Source organism: Haliotis asinina, chromosome 6 (genome assembly GCF_037392515.1).
Source record: "Haliotis asinina isolate JCU_RB_2024 chromosome 6, JCU_Hal_asi_v2, whole genome shotgun sequence".
Lineage (NCBI taxonomy): Eukaryota > Metazoa > Mollusca > Gastropoda > Lepetellida > Haliotidae > Haliotis > Haliotis asinina.
This window is the reverse complement of record NC_090285.1, coordinates 55,037,545-55,062,860: the sequence shown is the minus strand read 5'-3', so window position 1 is coordinate 55,062,860 and position 25,316 is coordinate 55,037,545. Positions and strand designations below refer to the sequence as shown.

The window sequence follows — 25,316 nt, the reverse complement described above, 5'->3', positions numbered from 1 at the left end:
TTAGACCACAAGATCTAGACTACCAGAGAAAATTCTCTAGAAAACGCGCGCGAGCACATAGACGCAAACACAACCACTAATATCCTCTAGGAGAGAGAGACAGAGAGAGAGACAGAGAGAGAGAGAGAGAGACAGAGAATATCAATCATTGCCGTATCAAATACCAAAATGTAGTCTGTCTCACAGTACTGGCACCTAATCGCCAGTACAGAAACTCAGTCGTCTTGCAGGCTCAGCCACCGAGGCGTCGTACATGCAGCATGCCCCGAATACACAATGCTAACATGCAAGATTGAAATTCACTGCTGTCACATAAGTGACAGAAGCGTCCCCTTCTGCAGCAACCCTGTGTGGAGCACATATGTGACAATGACGAGTTCTCTCCCTTTACGAAAACTCCCAACTCGTACCTAAAAACATTCGTTACATTCGGGGGTCCAGTGAGCGAGAAGGACCTGTTTCGTGTCAGTGCTTACATAAAATATGGATGCTTCTTGTATTTACCTGCACCTTCACTAACATTACATCCATCAATAACCATGAGTAAGCGAATACGAGCAAGGAAACGTGGCTTACCTGACTGGATGATTGACGACGGTGAGCCGGAATCCCAGTCACGTGACTCACTTCTAGTGGAAGACGAATCGAAGAAACTTGAAGTAAAACGAATTAAAAAGCCGTTCTGTAAGCCTAACTACGAGTACCTTCCAGGAAACAAACACGGACAGAAAAACAAGAGCAAAGCACCCACCACCCCGGAAGCTGGAGCTCTGTCCGCTGACGATGTCATTGCTCAAGCGATGCCGTTCATAGCCTTTTCAGGATCGACCGTATACTCTCACAACTCTGCGGACTGTTCCTTACTCTGTGAAGAAATAATACAGACATACTTGGACCCCGAAACTAACAGTGAGATATGTGTAGGGTTCGACTTGGAGTGGCCTGTTACGTTTACGAAGGGATCTTCAGGTCGAGTTGCGCTGGTTCAGGTTGCGTTGAACGAATCCAAGTGTTACCTCTTTCATATATCAGTGATTGGATCATTGCCGAAAATGCTGAAGAAGTTCATCGAAGACGATCGTGTGAAGAAAATAGGAGTCAACATCGAGAATGACATGTGGAAGTTGGCGAAAGATTTTGATTTTGAAGCGAGAAAAGTGATCAGGAATTCCATGATAGACTTAGGGAAACTAGCTAACACAAAACTTAAATCTAAGGAGACGTGGAGTTTAGAAGGCCTGTGTCGGAATGTTCTCAGGATGAGGATGAACAAAGAAGATAGTGTGCGATGTGGAAATTGGGACAACTTTCCTTTGACAGACGAGCAGAAGTTATATGCAGCTACAGACGCATACGCTTGCTTGAGGATATACAATGCACTCGAACATGTATAAGATAGGCTCTAGGCTTTCATTTGGCAGCGTAAGCAATGATGACAGGAGTCTATGACCAGGGTGCCGTTGTACAAAACACACTAACGATAGCATTAAGGCGATCTAAGACCCTTATCGAAACCTAGGCATAGCGCTACGGTTCTTTTGTACAAAGGAATCTGGGTAATATGAAAAGGCCGTGGGTTCCGATCCACAAAGTATTCGTACCCTTACGGCCTGTCGTAACTCTATTGTTTACCATAGGGCTACGAGCGTTTCGTAGATCGGGGCCCTGGGGGACTTTGACACCACTTTTTTGGTCTCAATTTGATGTCAATGCACCTGTTGTTTGTGGACTCAAGATAGGAATTCCCGCCGAGCACACGTCGGCACAGAGTTCATACTGATAACTGGAAAGAATCTACGACTGCGTCACTTCGGAATATCCACCCAAAGACAGGTTGTAATACAGCTAGAAAACTAATATAATCGCGGTCTGAAACCCATCTTGCACACTAAAAAGTTACGACACGGTCAAGAGTCTTACATCGTCACGACAGCTCATGAATCACTGCGTTGTTCATGGATTGTATAACTATGAAATTGTATAAACTATGAAACATACATAATGTGATCGTAATAATGAAATTTCTGATATACATGTGTATTTACAGGTTTGAAGGTTATATTCTTATTGTACATTGTACCTCATGTATTTTGTCCTGTAACATACTTTGTTGACATACAGTGTCTGTTTCACATCGTTAACAATTAAAGAAATTATTTTTGAAAAAAAGAAATTACCTTTAGTTTTATTATTTGTATGTGCGCAGGATATTGACTATACTAGCATCAGTGATTTAGGCAGCAAGGGTACGATTGTCTTGCCATCTATATCCCTCATAGAAAACCCACACACCCACACCCCACCCCCACCCCACCCCCCCCCCTCACACACACACTCTCTGAACTAAAAGTGTATACTCTTATGCATAGACTGAATACTTAATAGAGATGTGACGATACAGAAAATTCACGATACGATAAGTATCGCGATATCCCGGAACGTTTCGATACGATTCGATACACATCCCTGTATGCTATCTTCAGTTATTTCCTTTAGAAACGTATACTAAGTATTTTGAGATCCAGTAACAGTGTAAATATTGACATAAACGTCAATTTCTGATACTTAACAACTACGAGGTCAACGATACGGAAAAAAGTATCGACACATTTATCGTTCGATAAAATATCACTATTATCGATACTAAGATATATTGTCACAGCTCTAATGCTTATTATATGTATTTAACCCAGTCGAGTAGAACAATCGTATGCGATTATTTTAGGGTATTTGCGCAGGTGCATTTGGGCGATTCTTATTGCCTAATGCCAGAAACTAGTGACAGCTATAAGTCATGGCGTGACCTTGCTGTGGAGGAAAACACGTCTTATCGCAAATCAGTTTCATTACTTTATAACTAAAGAATGGTATAGCAGAACTGAGAACTGAAGTATCTCTCTAATATGAGCAAGTTTGCTTCATTTACTCTATAGCAATGTCAGTGAATAACATACAGAATACTGGGAGACTCGGATGGTCATGAATATAACTTGTCCATCGTGAGAGTCTGGATTATGTCATTCGTATGCTTAGGACGGTTATTCTGTAATGTCTCGCTATTCCCTCGTGATCACTGCGTGTGCGTGCGTGTGCGTGTGCGTGCGTCTGCATGTGTATCGTTGCTTGCCGATAATACTGCGCATCTTCTAAGCAGGCGCTGTCAGTTCGTAGCTTGCCCTTTCTGCTTTTGATGGCCGGCTATTTTCATCCTTGATCTTTTTTCTGCTTTTATCTCCTTATTACGTTCTTACGCATGGAGGCCCAATACTCTAGATATTGCTAGCTAGATGTAACTTATGTGTAGAGTTACCCGGAACAAGTCATAGTTCAGATACCTCAATGGGTTCTCCCCAAAAAAGACAAACCTCCCATAAGACAGACTCACAGAGTACACTAATTAGCTGAGCCATGTGGTCCACCCCAATTTAATTAATGACCTGGGTCTAGATTTTCGAAGCTCTCTTAGCGCTAAGATACCCGTAAGTCTATGTTAATGTATGGCACTTACGACAATCTTAGCACTAAGAGGGCTTCGAAAATCTAGGCCCTGACCCATTTTCTCTTCAACACATTTCCAGGCCCTGACAGAGAGACAACACACTCCTATATCTCCTGTGCATTTCTCAAAACATTAAAACCTTTTTACTGACCCAACGCTGAACTGAACTGATTTTTATTTCTTTCAAGGCTATGCATTCATAGCATAGTAAGGGTTTACAGAGGTCAATAACAAAGTATGTAATGGTGACGTAAAGTCTGTTTGAAATTGTATGATGTAAAGCGACGAAAGGGTGACAATTTAATCAAATCCGAAACATTTTTACCTTGCAATAAACTTGTCATTAAACACAGATGGCCTCTTAATGTACAGTGTTGGAAGGGATGGGGTTTTTTTCACAGATCGTTGAAATATGTAAACAAGTAGTGCTATTCATCTCCAATATCACTTGAAACACATGAGGTATATTTTCTATCAAAATATCTTAATTTTGAACCATCTACTGGTCTCGGTCGGTAAGCACGAGTGGCTTGCTTTTGAATTTTGTGCAGTCCAAGTCCCTTCCCCGGCTTTTCCATTTATCATCAGCTCTGCAATCCGACACATTACCGAAAGCGGATTTTTTCCTCAGTCCCAGTGAGTGCCGGATTAGACAGCTTCCACTCGCTGTGTGTGTGTGTGTGTGTGTGTGTGTGTGTGTGTGTCTGTGTGTGTGTCTGTGTGTGTGTGTGTGTTTTAAATAACACTCATTTCAACTAACTTTGCACTGAAAATGTTTGCGAATGCAGACTTGTTCTCGTCGTGCTGGAATAATGCCATTGTAATGTAAAGCCTAACTCAACTCAGCCCCACTCAATCGGTAATGGGTGATAATCTCAACAATATTAGATGACTAAAACAAACGTACCCGTTTTAGCAATATTCCAGCATGATCACGGCGGATCAACAAATATGAGCTTCATACATTATATCCACTTGGGGAATCGAATCCGGGCCTGGGGTGTGACAAACGAACGCTTCAGCCACTAGGCTACCACATTACTCGTTTCACGACATACTACTGTATCCTCTCTGCAGTTGGGATGAATGTAATATATGATTCAGGCGATATAAAGCTGGAAATTTTGCAAGTTGTTTTCTGGTCTACCATAATAAAACTTTTCTTTTAGTAAGCGATCATAGGAACAATCAACGGGTCAAATCAACAAATACAGTCTCTTTTGAAACCGCCCCACCATGTTATACCGTCTCACGCTTAGCCTAAATATTTCATTTTAAAAATTTATTATAAACTACATCTTGACACTTCTGAAAGAAAACGTGCTAAAACAGAATACAAGAAATCACGTCATATGTGAGCGATTACAACACAGCGTCCTTGTGAGTGGACGCACGCAGTGCTGTAGAGCATTCGTATATTTTACGACACGTGTTATTAACATTAGTCACTGTTTTAAATTTTATTACTGTGTCTGAATTTTCCATGAATTATCCGAATGATACACATAGTGTGTGAAGTTAACTACTCTGTATGATTTCTTTTATTATTTACGACAATCGTCCTACGGTAGCATTAGCTTATTGTGTCCATGACAACGACACCATATTCACAGTGAGAAGCGTAAACGAGCTTGAATTGATTACAGAAACTGGCTACGACATTAGTTTTACTGAGGATGCTGTGAAAGTAGGTTCTCATTGTCAGGTCGACCTGTTTTTCCCAAACAGATCTAACAAATTACCTCTTCATACGCTGCTGAATTATTTTGATCCGAACTTATATAATTGCGACGTTCGTGTAAATGTTTCTCGCACCTGCACTTGATTTGATTCGTAATTTCCTCGAGTCTGAGTGAATCTAAGGTGATGGTGTTATCATTCACTTGTTACACTTTTTAGAGATGGGATAATTGCCTTTATGATCTTTTGTGCAATCATTCAAAAATGTTAAGCAAGGTTGGGATAGGGGTCATTGTGTTGACACATCAAAATAGTGAATCGGTCTCACTGAATGGTAGATCTACTGGTATTTTCCAATTTATATAATTTTCTTTTACCTTAGACTTCAGTGAAGACCGATAAATATGTTCAGTCATGTTTTCTTTTATGTATGTGTGATTCTGTTTCACAATTACCAATGTATTGTTTAAGAGTTCAAAAGATGGCGTCTAGACCTTCACGGAGTTCCCAAGGGAAGCCCTTCTCTGCAAACAGAACACATGTTAATACTCCACCTAAAACTGTGTCTGGAGAAAGATACCCCGAGATCAAGCAGAGAGGTTACTATTCCGACATCATCGGTACAGATGCTGCAGAGAGCACGAAGGTAATGAAGATGTTAATATTAATTAGGCAAGATTTGATTGGTCTGCACTCAGCCATTTTAGTGAAGATTGTATTGGGTATACCATTGTTTATCTGTCATGCCGAATGTAAAATTACATTGATTTTACATCCTTGTTTTGTTTTAATCAAATATGAGTCAGTCAGTTTACTTTTTCGTCATGTTTAGCAATATTCCAGCAGTATCCTGGCAGGGACATCAGAAATGTGTTTCACACATTGTACTCAGGTGGTGAATCAAACCCCGGTTTTCAACATGACAAGCAAACGCTTTTAACCACTAGGCTACCCCACTGCCCCCAAAATAAATGTAATTACTAGAAAGATACTTTCTCAACAGGTTAATCAATGATCTCATAAGAACCTAGTGTTAATATCACAGAAGTGTTTGGTAATAACTGAGCATGCTGGCTTTGTTCCAGAATGTCCTAAATGGACCACCTACAGCGCAAGACACACTCTGGATTGTAGCCAAAGAGAAACACACTCCCAGAGGTATGTCATAGAATACCATGACTCAGGCAATAACAGTGTTCACGAATGGTATTTCAAAGTCACAGGACATTGGGTCCTGTAAGTTCCAGATGTCTGGCTGACCCACAAATTTACAGGACCCATGGAATAAAAATTAAGCACACATTTCAGATTTGACATTTCTTATAATTGGCATTGAAATGATTAACAAACATAAAATTCATATATAGCAAACAAGTGTGATGTGTCACATACGACAACTTCAGTCAAAGACATTGTGAAATATATGGTGGGAGGACTTCCATCGGCGAATCTGCCGGATTTGTCAGAGGGTCTGACATTCATAAACACTAAAATAACAGGATAGACAAGAATGTGTTGATTGTATGTATTACTCAGCTGTATTGAGAATTTCACATCTATTCATATGTACATGACAGTATGTCTTTGATTACATATGTGTCAACCTCATTACGTATGTGTTAAATCTCCTATCTGCAGTAATTTATTTACAGCAAGCCATTTCTTTTAGGGATGACATTATGAGTTGGGAATCAGACCACTGACCTTCTGTCAGGCCATGGACCTTGTTCTGTCATATTTGTTTAATGTTTCCTTTTCATTCTGTGAAACTCTTGTGTACCGTTCTTATTCTTATCGAAAGATGTAGTTACTTGATATTGTTTATCATCCGTTTATTGGCTTTTTCATTGTCATTTCAGTGACATCATTCACAGCAAAGCCTGGACTTGAGGAAGCCATTAAATACCAACAGTCCTATGGACCTACCACAGAAAATAAAGCAATATCAGTATGTACAATGGTGCAGTGACAGTGATGAAATGTTGATATACATGATGTCTAATTCTACTCAAGTAAAACAGTGTTTTCCCCTCTTTTCCCATGGGATAATAATGATGTAATATAATTCACATATACAGCACCTAGTATCCATTTGACTAGTAGCTCACTGGACACTGTAATCAGAATCTGATTATTATGTCCCAAGCTGCCTCTTAGGTGCTAGAAGGTTATAGTCACAGGACTTTTCCTCACTGGCTATCCATTTTCATTCCCCCAGGATGTAATGCGGGGGGATATAGTCAACGCCTCGACTGTCCGTCCATCCATTTGTCTGTAATCGTTATGTTTCCGGAGCATATCTCAAAAACTGTCCAACGCTTTTAGACCAAAATTGATAGATATAATAAACTGGACCTTTGGTTGTGCCTTTTTCTATTTACAAATTTTTGGCATTTATAATTAATTTTTTTTTTCGTTTTTGCCATGGAACATTTTGGTTTTAGTCCAGTGGGAGGGGTGGTCTTCATTTCCAGAGCATAACTCAAAAACCGTTCATAAATTTTCTGCAAAACTTGGTAGATATATCAGTGATAGATATATCAGTGAGAACCTAAAGTGGTGCCTTTTGCTATTTACAGGCTTTTGTGATTTATTATTTTCTCGGTTTCCATGGAAACATTTCAAACTTAGTATCAAAATGGAGGGATGGACTTCATTTCTGGAGTATAACAAAAAACGTTCAATATTTTTCAGCAAAACTTGGTAGATACATCCATTAGAACCTAATGTGGTGCCTTTTGCTGTTTACAGATTTTTCTGATTTATCATTTGCTCAGTTTCCATGGAAACTATTCGGACTTTGTCTTAAAATGGAGGGATGGGCTTCATTTTCAGACTACAACTCAAAAACTTCTCAATATCTTTCTGCAGAACTTGCCAGATATATGTGGCAGACCCCAGAGTGGTGCCTTTTACTATTTACAGATTTATGCGATTTATCATTTTCCCTGTTTCCATGGAAATGATTCTGACTTAGTCTCAAAAGGGAGGGATGTGCCTCGTTTCCGGAACTCAAAAAACCTCTAAATACCTTTCTGCAAAACTTGGTAGATATGTGTGGCAGACCCTAAACTAGTGCCTTTTACTATTTACAGATTTTTGTGATTTATCATTTGCCTAGTTTCCATGGAAACAATTTGGATTTAGTCTCAAAGGGGAGGATTTGATATCTTTCAAAAGATCTTGGAAGATGTATGAGACAGGTCTTGTAGTGGTGCCTTGTGCTGTTTACAGATATATAGCATTTATATTTTTCATTATTTCCATGAAAACAATTCAACATTGTCTAAAAAACTCAAGTAACTGTCAGATGATTTGTCTTTCCAAATATTTGGGTTCCGGGGGGATATGTCATCTTCTGATAACTTTTCATTCATATGTATTTAATAGATGCTCTACATGTTTTTATTGTTCATTTTACTAAACAAAATAAACAGCTCTTTATATGAAGATATGCAGGTATCAGATATGATGTGTGATGTGGTATTTCAGGATTTCCCTTTGGCTGCCTCCGAGCCCAAAGTTCAACTTCCTTTCTACACAAAGCCAGGGGAATGTCCACGGAAAATAGAGATTGAAAGGTTTGTTGTTTACACAATTTAGATCTCAGTTTGATAGCTGTTATTTGTAAAGGAGAGTGTCCAATAAAAAGCTGACTGAATCAGGTATATGGCAAAATCATTACTGTGCCTTGCTTGCTTTAACATGATATTTTCTGCATGTACAGACGGCGACGACATTATGCAAGCCTTGACCTCAATGAATTGCTGACTGCACATAACATCCAGACAGAGCTGCTTATGCCCAAACAGCAGGTGAACGGAAACAACAATGTCATTCTGAACGCGGACCCGAGTGACCCAGCCCCCTTCCCACCCTATTTGCCATTACACATCTTCGACAATGAGGAGTTTGACAGTCGTACTCCTGGTGAATGGATTGCCCTGGGACAAGAGAATGGGACACACAAACCAGTACCTGGCATTGCATTGCTGCCAACCAAAGATGCAGATGTGGAGAGTAAGTGTATTGTGTACTCGACCAAAGATACAGATGGTTAGAGTAAGTGTATTGTGCCCTCCACCAGAGATACAGATGTTGAGAGTGAGTGTATTGTATGCTTGACCAGAGATACAGATGTGGAGAGTAAGCGTATTATGTGCTCCACCAAAGATACAAATGTGGAGAGTAAGCGTATTGTATGCTCTGTTTTAGTTCCCTGTTTTTAATTAGGAAGGGATACACAAGTTGCACTGTGGAAAGATTGTCGTCCCTGGCTTTTTAAATTAAGCCAGGATGAGGCACTGATCTTGGGATAGAGGATATTTTGTACCTGAGGACATTTTATGTCTTGCTGTGTATCATTAAATAGGAACTTTCATTTATGGTAGGGTGTCGGCTTTTTTACAAAACATACCATTTTGATATTGATTTTGAGGGCCATGTTAGGGGGTCATCTATGAGAATGGCTTATCTACAATAATATACTATTCTCTCCTTGTGGTAACGATTGTACCTCTGACATATGCCTGTAACATGCCCTGATCTTTCATAGCTTATACTTTCCATTCACTGAATTACTTAACCTGTGAAGATCTGGGATAGAATTGGTCTTCAGTAAACCATGCCTGTTGTAGGAGACAGCTGATGGTATTGGGTGATAGGCTTGCTAACTTGGTTGACACATGTCATCGTATCAGTTGCATAGATTGATGCTGTTGATCATTTGATTGTCTGATCCAGACTCGATTATTTACAGGCCGCTGCCATATAGTTGGAGTATAGTTGCTGACTGCCACATCAAACAACAAACTAGCCATCCTACTGAATTTCCTCTCTTTCACTTTTGAACACCTAGATGTTTAGATAAAGTAATGTGAATAAGTACTGGGAACAACATGTTCTGTGTTGAAGTGTGGGTTGACATGAGTTTATTGTGATTGCGCCTATAGAGGAGCCCACAGACCCCAGCATCGAGTACGACTGGTTCCGCGTGGGAGTGCTTGACTATGATGAGACAAGTAAAAGATACCTGGTGCAGAAGGTCAACAAATCTGGCCGAGTTGTAGACCCTTCAGACAGACCTGTACTGAATGGGGGAAAACTTGATGATGGTGAGACATTTCTCTGGGGATAACTTTTAGAGTTAAACTTTGCTGTGACTGCTTATAAGATTATGGATGAGAACTTTATGTGATTTTTTAATACAGAATGTTTTGACTCGCAAAGTCAGTTCCTTAGGATATTTCCTAACATTAATTACTCAATGACGCCTTTAAATCTGATAGTGAATTATGTCTACAAGTTTGTAAAGTAATCGAGATATGTGCAGTATGCGGCAAATATCTCGTACACTTTATGTCAAATCATTCTATTCCTGAAGTCATGTTTTGCAGGGACTAAAGTAATGTTATCAAACCAATTCTGGATACCGAGGATCCGTCTGATGCTGATGGCTGAAGATCCACAGATATACGCCATGCGTGTGGCCCAAGCTTACGAGGCCCGCAAACTGTGTGAGGCAGAGCTGCGATACAACTTGTACATCGACTGTATGCCCATGGATGGTGTTGGGGAGTTGGACCAGGCATCTCTCAAGAGGATGATTGAGTGGGCTCGCAGTGCCCCAGGACTGGCAAGAGACAAGCAGTGAGTGGTATTGTTGTCATCTTTGTTCAGCAAAGGGCATTTTTCAGGAAAATTATTTTGTAGGTACATCATTCCTGTGGCAAACGTCTCCAAATTTATGTTTTCTTCTTTTGTGTTTTCCTTTGTATTTTATAAATTTTGCATTCTTCAGTTTTGTGTCTTGAGTTAATGTCCCAGTGTATGGTGGTCACTCTGTTGAACCTTTGGGTCTGAAATCTGCTGATCAGTGTAATATTCCTGGGGGTGATTCTGCAGGTTCCATGTTCCCAAGGCTTGTAGTAACAGTTAAACATTAGTAATCTTCTCTGAAGTAGCCATTAACTTAAACAGCCTGATAGAATCCAATGGTCTGTACTCAGGCATATGAGCATGTTACGTTGACTGTACTCAGTCATATGAACATGTTGTGTTGACAGTCCAGGCATATGAACATGTTTTATTGACTGTACCCTGCATATGAACATCTTTTGTTGACTGTACCCTGCATATGAGCATGTTGTGTTGCAGTGTGGAGGATTATGTACAAGTGCTAGAGAAGGAGGTCAACATTGACTTCTGTCGCTCAATGAATAGAATCATCTTTGAGAAGACAGTGAATGAAGATCCACACACGTTTGCCTTTGTCTCTGTTCCTGCTGTTGTGAAAGTCAGCATTCCCCGGAGAGGTCAGTACTGTTATCAGATATATCAGCTGCTGTTTACCATTTCAGTAGCAACCAGAACAGCAGACCAGAGATTCTATCATGGCAGGGGGCAGAGGTAGACTAGTAGTTAAAGTGTTCATCTGTGACACCAAGACCCGGGTTTGATTCCGCACATGGTGAAAATTTATATGAAGCCCATTTCTGGTGCCCCCTGACGTGATATTGCTGGAATATTGCTAAAAGCCACGTAAAGCCAAACCGACTCATTCTGTCATGGCTGTAGTGTATCACCATTGTGGTGACACATTAGTAACTTCCTGTTTAATCTGTTTAGTACCTCAACCTATTCTTAATCTTTTTGTAGTTTTCTTATAGAAATCTTTTGAAATGTATTCATTGGGCAATACATCAGTGACCATCTGTTGATGTATTGTTGTTTTGGCAGGTTGTTGTCTGGATGTGCCAGAATATCCTTTTGATGAGCAGTATGACAACTTTGCCTTCAACTCACTACTGACACGTGAAGAGAGTATTCAAGCAACAGGCAAAGTCCGCACAGAATGTAATAAGGTGGCAGGCATGCCGCTGTTCCATGTCCCTACTGCTAAACCCATGAGACTGGAGGAGTTCGAACAGACACAGTCGCAGACAACTTCTCAGGTAGGAAAATACCTCTGATTCATGGTAGTGATTTTCCAACAAACAGCAGATAAGTCAACAAAGTCTTGTTCAGACAACAAAATATTTTGATGTTGCACAATTCAGTCCCACCCTGTCAAACTTGACCCCTTTGTGCTCGAAAACTCTTTTCGAGATGTCTTCTTTGCAAACATGATATGAAATCTAGGAGACATTGCTTTATACCGAATTCTTTTCCTTATCCTGACTCATGCCTTATTGCTCCCTTCTCCTTTCAAAGGTTTCATTGAAACTTGAATCCCTTAGTTCCTTGAAGAATCGTAAAATCACTCACCCAGTGAGTTGCCTTCCCGTTGCCACCAAAAGCGTGCCATATGATTCAAGCCTAGCTCTCATCACTCTTTATTCACCCAGTACCTTTGGATTAACAGATTTTTATTGCTTCAGTCTGCAACCTTTAACTTTCTGATAAACTAAAATTGATGGAATGAACTTCTGTAGTGCTATCATCAAAAAACAGCTGTTGCATTTAATTTGTGTAAATAATTGATGCTGAACTAGACAAGGTAGTAATTGACATCAGAGCATCAATTTTTGTAATTGAGGTACACTGTCATGCTCTTGTACAAGTCAGCAATCCTGAACACGAGGTCCTCGTCTTCAACATGCATGGATTGCTGAAGGACCATTTTAAGTCTGGTTTTGTGAATATGTACAGTTGCTGGTAATACCTCTGTCTGCCACCAGGTGTCACTCTTCCTGAAGGACAGCTGGATCACCACGCTGCGAGCCAGCATCCGGACCTGTCTGAGAGATGTTGGCAAGGGCTGGTTCAACATCCATGAGACAAACTGGGAGGTGTATCAGATCTCTAAACTCAAGAAATTCATGGAGATGGTCAAGTTTATCATGCAGGTACAGTGTTATAAGAACCTGTCAACTTCATAGGCAGTCTCTTTCAGTGATGTCACAACCCATACTGTATAGCAAGAAACCCTGTGCATTTAAAAGAACCCATGGATCTGTTGGTATATGAGCAGATGGTGGCCACATGAATATGTGCAATCACCTAGTTGCAGGTACAGCAACATGCAGTAAAACTTTGACACAGTACTACGACTGTGTGTTACAGTCCACCCAACTGTGAATGGATACCTCATAAGGATGAGAAAGCCACAGTAACTCAGTGAGCCTAGATGCTGCAATAGTGGTATACTCCTCAGGGTGATGAGACTGTAACACGATGTGCCATTGAGATTGACATCCAGTGATCGAGGGGAAAAATACCAGCGCCTTGGGAATATATTAGTGGCATTGATATATACGCTATATCGATAAAGAACATGAATGAGACAAACTGTGTGTATTTAGGTCTTTAGTTCTAGAGACAATCGTCTCTGTGATGCCAAACGCTGAACACAGATGTATATACATGCTGGCATAAATCACATTCAAACAACTTTAACATCAGAATCAAAGTGTCTATATGATGAAGAAAGTAACAGGTGTAACATGTTTTCAGATCATGTAGCCATGAAAAGGTAATCACGTAGAGTCCTGAAATTCAAAACTATTGTCTGTCTGCTGCTTCACTCAGATAAATATTCCAAACAGAAAACACTCCCAGGGAATGCTGTCCTTCAGTGTCAACTATCTACACAACATTCCAGAATATTCTTTTGTTTATTTTGAATCAATAAGTATGCAAGCAAAATTCAAGGCTTAGTATGGAATGGAAGTCGCCATTTTGAAACTTGATGCTTGAGAAAGTTGTTCTCTGACTGACTACTGTCAACTTCTTAGTCATTTAATTGGACCTTCTGACGTGACATGTAAAGGGGTAGCCTTGGATGTTTGTGATCAGTTGTCAACTCTAAAGTCACAGTTCAGCTTTAAAGATTGAAAACCTGTCTAGAGATTGAAGATATATGCAAAAAGTTCTGATCACATACTCTGAATCTTAAGAATTTTGTTGACTTCAGTGTTGAAACATTTTGACTTTTGTTTAGAACTTTTATCAACTTTTGGCACAAAAATGATCGAATTTGAAGGCAGTTGATTATTGAGCTGGTATGATATGTATCCCTAGAAGATAATGGACAAGTGTTGTGTAACATGCTGATGTTTGTGTTCAGGACTCGCTGAGGTACCTGGTGCAGGACTCCCTGGTCAACTTCACTCAGATGGTGGTCGATGCATGCCACTCCACGCTTGAGCTGGAGGACAGCTTTGTCTGGGGGCCTGATGTCATCATCAGCTCATTCAAGTAAGTCCACATCCATTCATGAACAGTTCATTCATGTGAGCCTCCATGAGCAGCCCATACAGATATAATTCTCCATCCAAAAATCATACTGGTATCTGTTCAGATGTAGATCCTCACAAGCAACTCATTTGAGTAAGTACCCATCAGTAGATCCTCACAAGCAGCTCATTCGAGTAAGTACCCATCAACATGTCATTCAGGCATTACACCTCATCAGTAGATCCTCACAAGCAGCTCATTCGAGTAAGTACCCATTGACACCTCATTCAGGCATTACTCCACAACAGTAGATCCTCTCAAGCAGCTCATTCAAGTAAATCTATATCTCGCACACTGGTATCTGTCCCTTTGAGCTGCTCACACAAGAACATATCCTGTCATATGTATTGTTTATGTAATAACCATGCCTCTCCATGTTATATTGTTATAGCTAATGTTATGATGATTTCAGGCCAAAGAGGAATGCATTGTTCCTTGTTGACCTGACCCTTGACAACCAGGGCGTTCACTATAGCACCAACCTCACATCGTTTGAAACCACCCTCATCTCATTGTTTGACCGTGGAATCCTCTCCACACAGAATGTCCCCCAGCTTGAAAAGGTGGGTGAAGAAAGAATAATTTGAGCATTTTGATTCCTCAGACATTTTAGAATGGCTGGGATAGTGTCAACTGGCTCGGATGATATTGGATGGATGGGATGTTTAAGGTTAGGTCTTAGTCTTGCTGAAGACCAAATATATGCTCTGCTGGGGAACAGTGTCAGAAGCTAGTTATCATGCTTACTGTTTCTCTACAGTGAATCTTGGAATTGGTTGTTTCTTGTCAGGAGTGCCAAGTATGGGTATTTATTCCGATCTGTTCCTGTTAACTCTAAACCACTTGTATAATTAGGACAAAGCCTACAAAAATTATAAGGTTGAAAGTTATGGAAATATTTCAGAAGTCTTTATTATGTTTTGCATGTTCCCATGAATTATATAGCCAATATGATGAATGGGCAACTGAAGATCCAGGTTAGAATTGGTCTTCAGCAACCCATGCTTATTGCAAGAGGTGACTAAAGCATTCAGATGGTCAGACTCACTGATTTGGTTGACACATATCATCGTATCCCAGTTGTGTGGTGATGCTCATGATGTTGACCACAGGATTGTCTGGCCCAGACTGGATTGTTGCCATATGGCTGGAATATTGCTGAGTGTGGTGTGAAACAACAAACAAACCAACAGCCCACCATTTAAATTGAATTCTCACAGCATTGAACATTCATTGTCGTCAACCCACTTGGTACTCACTGAGTTCCACTTCTTCTTCTAGTACATCCTTGAGGACATCTTCTGGTCTGGAACTCCACTCCTGGAGTCTGTGGGAGAGCATGAGCCCCCAGTGGAGGAACTGCGTGACACTATCTGTAACGCCATCCGCCAGGCCGTTATCCCCATGAAGGCGTATGCACGGGAGTATGAGAAGTACCTTGAGCTGATGAACTTGGACATCAATGCCTACATCAAGTGAGTGCTGGCTCCACATCTGTTGGTACAGGGTTGTTGTGTGATGACTTATGTATATCATGACTAATGTTTCCTGGATGGCGTTGAAACGTATTGTCTGTGTTCTCATTTGAGATTACTTAATTTTGCTGTGAGATTCTGGTTTATTAACCCACTGATATGTTTCAAGCAATTGGTCAGATGTATAACAATAACAATAATATAGATTTTTATATTGCGCTAATATCCACACCAAAACTTGCGCAAACCACTAACAGAATTCCACAGTTCCTTACCACCACAGCCCATGCTGTCTCTGAGGTGCTAGAAGGTTATAGTCTCATGACATCCCACCGGGTACCCATTTCATGCTGGGTGAACAGAGTGAGTGCATGTCATGAAATGCAGCTGTCACTCATTATGATGAATAAATGCATTCATTAGGTTCCTTGAATGATAAAGTTTTTACTCATTCCATGGAATATATTAGGATTAAACTGCATTAATGGTCATTACCATCTATAAACCTAGTCCTTGACTCTTGAAATAAAGTCATCAGTTGCAAAAATAAACAAGTACATTGCTGCATGTCTTATCCTGGAAATATCCATTTGATAGCAATAAACATCATCACTGAGTTTGGATCATACCTTTAAAATATGACTTTGTTTTAATTTTAATACATGTCACAGTCTTCATCAATTAATGATCACCATATTTTATTCTATTTCTTGATCAGAGGTTTATGAATCAATTTAAATTGGTGGGTAAAGCTAGTTACTGGCAAACAAAGATAAGTTGGACTGATGCAGAGAGCATGTTTACAACAAGTAGCAATGAGCAAACCCATTATGTTTGTGACCATGAGAGCAGATGTAGGGTAGGGTAGTGCACATGCAGTGCATGACAATGAAATTGATTCCGCCACACACTTCGCCCATCTCACTACACTTGATTGCGGACAACCTGCGGCCCCTTCACAACTGTAATTGCAAACAGGCAGCAATTATATGTGCTAATGCGGGTCAGTTGTCAGGCTGGTTCTCAACTTATCCTTGTTTGTCAGATTTAGCTGTGGTGTGTTCATGTTGGTTCCCTGATATACAGTATGTGTTGTCGTACAATGCAACAAGGCAAATGAGGGAACATTTGAGGTGAGTGCCATCTTGTATAGTTCACAGTCCTTGACCTTCACCTTGTCATCCTTGTGACACGCCTGTGAGCATCCGACTGGTATGAACCAGTTCACTGTGTCATCAGTATGGTGTGACGTCAATCATTTATTGTTACATCATGTAACCATATTTATTACATTTGTCAGTAATTTCAAACAATGACTGGTATTGCATTGGTGCTATAGAATAGAAAAGAAAGTGCTCAAAAACGACAGTTTTCTGTTGCATTTTGTATATAAAAAAACATTTAGCCTAGAATATGCAGTTATCAGCTTTGGATGATTTATTTAATTCTGGAATTATTCATGAAATCTATGCACAATATTCATAAATTCAATCAGGTTACTGATGTTTTAGATATAACTTGATCAGAACCTATGTTTGTATGAAAATGTTCATGAAAGCATGTTGCGTATCTTGAATTGTGATTTACAATACTGACATAAATCCTGACAATTTGAACTTCATAAAGTGAAATACAAGAGAATGAGGGGTGAGATCTTCCACATACTCTTCTAGTCTGTCTGCATCCTCATCTTTGCATCATCAATTATTCTTCATCACTCATTTATTGCAATCAGACTGTTTTACATTACAATCTGTGAACTCTAAGTATCAACCAGCACATTATGCACAAACAATATGACTCTGCTTCACCTCACTGGCATGCCTCACACTGGGCTTCTTATCACAGATTCTATCCAAAATGTTGGACTCCTTGTTTCCATACACTCATACACCATAGTTACCTGTGTTGCAAATGGTTGGATTTGCACCAGACAGTGACATTTGATATATTCCAACCAATCCAACAAATTTTTTCCAGGAAAGTTGAATGTCAAATTTGTGAAAATTAATGTTTGTGTTAATGTGGATTTATGCACTGAAATTAATTTAATTGTTAAGCATTTAAAGCTAAATGTTTTATTCATGAAACATCAGTCTACACTACGTACATCAGTACAGGTTTACTAATCAGTGATCAGTCATCACTGGAACAACACAGGTAACTGAAATATATAGAAGTGTTACATTGTTTTGAGGACAGGGTTAAATTTCATATGCCAGTAGCTGCAGATTTACAAACAGTCTTCATACTACACTTGATCCATATATAGAGGACACAGGAACACATTTCACAGTAGTTTAAAGTATTTGCCCACTATCAGTTGAATGCAGCGTTTCAAAAATGTTTGGCAAGGCAGATTTTTCTGTTTATTTTGTATAAAACTGTTTGCGTTGGACTGGTTAATGGAAATTGTTAAATGCTTATATATATATCATTGATATAAAGCTGAATATTTTCTGTTTTTACAGTGGATGGCAAGTTATGCATTCACATCTCAGGTTTATTCTCTTTGTGAGAAATATGCAGCGGCCAAAAAACCTATGCAGTGCTTTTGAGCAAATTGTTATTTCAAAGTTTGTTATTTTACTTTAGGCCAGACCAATTTTACTTATTCTTTTACTGATCTGCCTGCCATATTTTTTCAAGTATAAGAAAAAAAATCATTTCAGCATGCTGATACTGATTCATCATTGTAACTACTGAGATAATGAAAATGAAATATGCATTAGTATCAATATTCTTTACCAGTAATTCACAGATATAATTCATTTATGACCCTTTTTAAACTTCATTAACTCTCATTATTGTCATGATACATTGTAGAAGAAAACAATCTCAGATTTTTCGTAGGTTGTGGTTTGAAAGTAAGACTCTTGAACAGGAACATCTGTTCTGTTTTTTCTAGATTTCCATTATTCTGTCCATAAACAAGTTTCTTTCTAAAACAGAAACTTCAACCATGAGTAGTTGTGTTTATGTCAAAGATTAAGCTATGAGCTATGAATTAGCTCTAGTGTTAATGATTATAAGAAAATAAGGTATTACAATGGCATGAAACGCAAGAGGTTCATTTCATATGTATCACAACCCTGCAATTTTCAAGGGTTTAGGGACCAGCACCCTTTTAGATTACCCTTAATGTCAATATTATGTTTCTACTCCTGGCCAGTATACTGGATATTATTGATTTAACCTGTAGTTGTCATTCGAAAGAAAATCAGGGGTCATTGTTATAACTCCTTAGGATTTAAGGGTCACTAGATTCAAGTACTGTAAGACTTGGAAAATTGATGGACCCAAAACTCGACTTAAACTTTGCAGGCAGGCAATAAGATGTAGAGTCAGAACATGTTTAAAGAACCATCATGCTTGCTTGTTACTATATAATGCGATGCTATGATAATCAGACACATCTACAAACGGCCTGGTTTGGATGGTGAGGTAAGAACCTGTGTGTCTCTCCTATATGCAGCATGTACAACTGTTTGGAGCATTCTGATGTCCTATGTTAGCCCTTTATATGCCACAGACCATGTTTTTGTGTTGCATCTGTCGTTAAGAACGTATGCTGAAGTTGCTTGGTTTAATGTAAGGTAAGTGAAGTGCACTAAAGCTAACCGATGTCACTAACCCCTACAGACCAGCACCTTCACAGATGGAACAGCGCTTTCAGTCACAGGACCAGCACCTCAATACAGAAGTGCATGGTCAGTCACACCAGTGAACATTGTTTAATTGTCAACACTGTGATTGTTTCCAGAACATACGAAGGTGAAGGTCATACAGCAGCAGAGGTCAAGAAAGAGGTGGAGATGCACTTACAGGAGAAAGAAGTGCTTGAATCAACACTGCCCAGCAATATCATCATCGGACCTTTCTGGGTGAACACTGAAAACGTGAGGCAGGCGCTGTCCAAGAAAAGGAAGAATCTGAGCAATGCAGTCCTGGAGCTCCTTGCAAGGCAGCTTCGGAAACAGGCAGATGATGTGAGTCAAAACAATTGATATAATGGTGGCACATTTGATATTATGAAATTATAATTTGTTCCAGATATTATTTGGAGGGATAATTTGTTTCAGGTTTTACACATAAATCTAAAATAAATGTCCTGTAAACCTGCAGTTTACCTTCAGTACTTTGACGTTTTGATGCTGCCTCAGAACATTATGCTGTCTCTTTAAAAATCCCAGCTTCTTTGTCTGCATGGTCAGCAGCAGCAATGTGGTTATGTATGGCGATCATTAGGTTAATCAGCTAATGATACTGTTCAGGCATGTGAGGAGTTCAAGGCCTTCAGTCGGAAGCTGTATGAGAAGCCAAACTGTATAGAGGAACTGTCAGAAATGAAGGAATGGATGAAGACTATTCCAGACAAGCTGAAGGAACATCAGGTAAATTGACAAACCACCGCTTACCTCAAACTACAGGTCTCACCAAATTCTTTGGAACTTTTGAATGAATCACCATAAACCATTTTCACATTAATAAAATTCTAGGGAAGTAATGCAGAATAATTGTAAGAGCCAAGAAGTGTATGGTTGTATGGTCAAAATATGTGACTCGTGTCCAGATTCACAGGTTGTGCTAAAACATTTTTATGTCTATGATAAATCACAGAGTTTTAATTAGTCTTCCCTTGCCAACACTGTGTGGATCAGGGTATTTGTTGATTATGCTGATCAGACCCTAGTCACATGGGTAATTGTCCACTCTTTCAGCTACTGGCCTGTCTTGTCGAATGTGATGACTAGAGTATTGCTGTTGCAGTACACACAGGAAGTTTTGTCTATGTTGTAGGAACTCATTGACAAGGCCATGACAGACTATGAGCTGATAGAGGAGTTCTACTACAACCTGTCAACAGACGACTTCAATGCTAAGTGGACAGCTATTGGCTGGCCTCATAAGATCGAGCGTCAGATGGAGCAGACAAATCAACAACTGGATGAAGATGAAGAGAGATTCCGCAAGCTGCAGTCATCTGACCAAACAAACTTTGAAGACAGACTTGATACTTTGCAGGTATAGTTTTGGACAATGAAAGAACTGATACTGGAACACCCACATGTTGATTTATTTGTATCCCTATAGAGCATTTTGAAACAATTTTGGATTAAATGCCCAAATGTCCAAAGTTTCTAGATCATAATTCTGAAGAACTGTATCAAATTTTTGTCATCTTTAGTGGTAACATTCCTCAGCATCGTCCCAGTAACCTCAGTATTCATGAGTTGTATATGGGTTGTTCCAGATGGTTGTCGCTGGCATGGCTGCCCACACAGACATCTCCAAGGCTCATGAGATTGCAAATGAGGTCCGCAGAGTCCACAAACAGCTGAAGGAAGCCCAAACTCTGGCCCAGACTTACAACACCAGAGAGAGGCTGTTTGGAATGCCCGTGTCCAATGTGAGTCTCTATCCAACCATCAGGCCATGGCCTGGTTCCAGCTGGTTTGCAAGCTCCATCTCGAGTGGTTTGCATCACTGGATTTTGTTCACAGCAACACCAGCAAGATGGCGCTTGTTATTTGTGTGCGCTTTTGACGCATTGATCAGTTTTGTTGCAGGTTTTTTCTCTGAAGTGTCACAACTTGCATACACAACTAATATTATTCCATTTCAGCTGTGTTGGCACCTGTTCACGGTTTACTGATATTTCTTTATTTGTTTTTGCTGCCACATTTATAGAGACCAAGACCCTTTAGGAAAATTGTAAGGACCTGGATTTGTCTCTGCATCCAATTTACTACTGTCATTTAAACAACTGATATAGAAGACACATTCATGTTCATGGGGAATGCTGACTTGCATGATCACAGATTGCCACAGAATGTCACAGATGGAATGTCACATGGCCACAGCTTCAGTCACAGATTTTAAAACTACATAGATCTACATTCATACAGTCTTGACGTTCATTAGCCTGTATCCATGGACTATGTACTATCCCAATGGATAGTGAGTTATATTTACTTCCCATTGAACATTATCTTAGGTAAATGGATATGTTACTTTCTGAATGGACATTATGCCATCTTAGTGGACTTTATGATACCTCAATACACAATACACTGCATCACGGGACATTTTACTGTCTTGCTGAACAGTATACTGCCTCACTGCACTTTTTACAAAACTGTGACGAACATTGTTAACTCATAGAATGTTAAACTTCTCAGTCGACATTTTGTTATCTAAGTGGACATTTCACAATCTTGATGGACGTCATACCTCAGAAATATACCGCCTACTGTCTCAGAGGTCCATCATCTACCTGCGGACATCATACTACCTTTACAGTTTACTTAGTGGACATTGTAAGAACTTTATGGACATCATTACCTTCAGTAGGTGTTCTACCATTTTCTTTGACATATCAACAGTATACTACCGTGGTGGACATTTTACTCTCACCTGTCATGGTACGCTTTTTGAGGACATATAGCTAAAAGGTTACCATTTTGGTAGACATTATATAATATGTTTTCATGTCACTATTTAATGGATACTATACTATCTGAGTGGACATTTAGTGGTAATAATGGACATTATTGTATTTTAATGGACATTGTATTATCTTAATGGACATTATACAGTCTCAGTATAGAAGTTCTGCAGATGCGAGTCCCATCTTCCAACTGTGTAAAATGACGTCAATGTCCTTGTACAAGATTGTTGATCTATCTTACTACCATAACAAATCCTACCTCAGCCATCACTGCATGTTACTACACTGTATCACACACAGCCTAGAGCATGTACTGCAGTTTACATATGCATGTGTGTATCACAACTTATATATCAATACTATATGCTTCTGCATCTACATTACACATGTAGCCAGTGCAATATAGCATGCACGTTAACAATGTGGACATGTTTCCATATCAGAAAATAATTCTACATTTTGATATTTCACTTATAATTGTCCACATATTCATTACTGCACCTAGTATAACAGTGAAATTTTTAAGAGGTATTTAACATGTAATCATTCTGTAGCATTTTAATAATATCTTATTTTCTTATTCGTCCCTAAGAAGTTGAATATCACAGGCAGCAAATTGACTAAGAACTTTGCCAAGTCAGGGACAATCAGGGATGGACCTGTTCCTGTATTGAAAATCATCCCTTATGTTTAACAGTCTGGGGATTGTCGTTAGAGTTTATCTGAGGAGGACTTATTGGATCATCTTGTCAAATTCTGTGATATCGTAGATAGGTTGTCATTGTACCACTACATTATGTATTGTTACTCACAATTTTGATCTCTGGTACGTCGACATCAAAAGTCTTTGTCATATAGCTGGAACAATGCTTGTTGAGCAAGAAAGTTCCAAAGATTTTTGCCTATTCATGGCTGCATGATGTTCACTAAGTCCACAGTATATCACAGAAACATGGCCACCATTCTCTATATTGCCAGGGCTTGTATTTTGGTAAACACTGGATCTATTACCATGATCACCACAATCTTAATTTTCTGCCATCCAAGCATCAAAGTAAGTAAAATGAAGATGTTATGGGAGACTTGCCATTTCCCAGTCTGTGGACATGAACACATCCTGTCCATCAAAGATTTTGAAGGATTTAGTGTGTGTCAATGTTGAATTTCCTCCAAACTCGGTCATAATCAATGTAATTGGCCATGATGTTGATATTGCCAACTGAGCACTGAGTCTGGATTGGAAGGCACAAATAATACTAACAGTCAAATTCAAGTAGGGGTAATTTGAAAAATTCGCCTGAATCTAGGCGTTAGTGCAGGTTTACCAAAATACAAGCCAAGGTTTGATAGGTGTAGCAGCACATGATATCACATGCATCCATGTTGTTAAAATCTAACTGTATGATATGTATCATAAACGTTCAACTTTAAATACAACTGAAAATATAAATCTGAATGTACAAATTCTGAATTATTAATAAGAATTACAAGGATGTAGATAAATACCATTTAAATAGAACAATCCAGATGAAATGCAATACCAGTTATAGCCCATGTAGGTATCCTTGTGCATGGTCGTCATGTTAGTATAAACAACCAGAATTTTGACCAGAATAAAACCAGAATTTTGACTGGCGGTTCCAGTGTCTTTTTCAACCCCAATCAGATTTTGTCCAACAAACTGCACTGTTTGTTGAAAAATGTCAAACACATTATCTGGTCCATACAGCAGCATGTAGATATCTAGTTACTGAATTTTACGTCCTTGAGAACCTTTCACTTGTCTACTGACAAACTGAAATGCACAAACATACTACTAGTCTCCAGATCTAGACTTCAGAGATTTCACTCACTGCAAAATTTATGCTTTCACTATGCTCTTTTTCAGTATTTTTCTCTCTATATATATATCTATGGCAAATATCTTATGCATGTTTTCTGTTTGCATAACTTGTACAAAGTTCTTCCTTGAAACATTACATCTAATATTTAATACCTGTCTTCACATATGAAATCAGAAAATACCATGATCCTTTCAAACCTATCATCTCACAGTTTAGAACTAGCAAAACAACCCAAGTCAAACATATAAAGTAGATTGGGTAGTTCTTGGATTGGTAGTCCTTAATTGGGCACAAAACAACAGAGAAAACAAACCAGATATTTAGTGTTTTGATTCAGATGCATGTTTCCTGACTTATAAAATACCCATGACAAGTGGAACAAGGATCTGGTCTTAAAATGTGGGTCTGGAGATGAGTATGTGCTCTTTCTGCTCCCACCCCAAATGGATTTGGGAATCTGATTTAAGATAGATGATTTAGTTGCTTCATCAAATACAATATATGAACACGTTCTTGTTTAGATGTTGATTTACATTTTATGCACCATTCTTGTCTATTCATCTTGAAGCAACTGTCAAATTATCTCAATTATGGTCAAGCACATGTTCATGTATTTTTTATGCCTTTTTAATTATTGTCATGATTGAACAATTATGAGCTGTTGAATCAAGATGGATACTTCCATATTTCCAGCTAGACAGACCTGTTGCATTTACATGTTTTCTGTCAGAGATGAAAAATGTTTATTTCACAATGACCGTATGGAAAAACAAGCAAAGAAAGGAAATTTTGACGTAATAGGTTCTGAAGACAGACCAGAATTGCCTCCCTTGAGGACCTAAGTCTGTGGATTTGGATCATGATTCATAAAAATCATGTTTCCAGGTTTGTCTGACCATGCCCCCAAAATGGTAGACATCTTCTTCACTTTTGGCTTTCCTTCCTCATTCAACTCACTAACTGTGATAAAAATGGAAAACTGCTGAACTTGATCTTGATCTCATTCTAATGTTATTGCATGACATGGTAACTGGATGCACATGTCACAGTCATGTGGCTTGGATATTGCAGACTGGGTGATAAAACAACATGGAAAATATGATTCATCTTTGCATGACACTAAAAAATGG

General features: G+C 39.1%; 2 protein-coding genes across 2 annotated transcripts in view; both read left to right on the top strand.

The window, feature by feature from the left end:
- The first annotated feature begins 377 nt into the window (after nt 1-377).
- Nucleotides 378-2,167, top strand: LOC137286696 (bifunctional 3'-5' exonuclease/ATP-dependent helicase WRN-like). The gene has a single exon (XM_067818675.1). The coding sequence runs from the start codon at nt 540-542 to the stop codon at nt 1,392-1,394; it is 855 nt and encodes a 284-aa protein (XP_067674776.1). The 5' UTR covers nt 378-539; the 3' UTR covers nt 1,395-2,167.
- Nucleotides 2,168-5,079: 2,912 nt separating this feature from the next.
- The window catches only part of LOC137286460 (dynein axonemal heavy chain 1-like), a 91,977-nt gene continuing 71,740 nt past the window's right edge, over nt 5,080-25,316 (top strand). The window contains exons 1-18 of the mRNA XM_067818344.1: nt 5,080-5,186; nt 5,651-5,825; nt 6,265-6,337; nt 7,039-7,127; nt 8,672-8,760; nt 8,907-9,199; nt 10,132-10,293; nt 10,576-10,828; nt 11,336-11,493; nt 11,918-12,132; nt 12,859-13,026; nt 14,247-14,377; nt 14,829-14,979; nt 15,698-15,891; nt 19,655-19,880; nt 20,166-20,285; nt 20,692-20,916; nt 21,146-21,301. Coding sequence (XP_067674445.1) covers nt 5,661-5,825; nt 6,265-6,337; nt 7,039-7,127; nt 8,672-8,760; nt 8,907-9,199; nt 10,132-10,293; nt 10,576-10,828; nt 11,336-11,493; nt 11,918-12,132; nt 12,859-13,026; nt 14,247-14,377; nt 14,829-14,979; nt 15,698-15,891; nt 19,655-19,880; nt 20,166-20,285; nt 20,692-20,916; nt 21,146-21,301 — 2,868 coding nt within the window. The 5' untranslated portion in view covers nt 5,080-5,186; nt 5,651-5,660. The remainder of the gene's footprint in view (nt 5,187-5,650; nt 5,826-6,264; nt 6,338-7,038; nt 7,128-8,671; nt 8,761-8,906; nt 9,200-10,131; nt 10,294-10,575; nt 10,829-11,335; nt 11,494-11,917; nt 12,133-12,858; nt 13,027-14,246; nt 14,378-14,828; nt 14,980-15,697; nt 15,892-19,654; nt 19,881-20,165; nt 20,286-20,691; nt 20,917-21,145; nt 21,302-25,316) is intronic.

Excerpts from the sequence above, each read along its gene's own strand:
- LOC137286696 (XM_067818675.1), top strand. The coding sequence starts at position 540 with ATGAGTAAGCGAATACGAGCAAGGAAACGTGGCTTACCTGACTGGATG.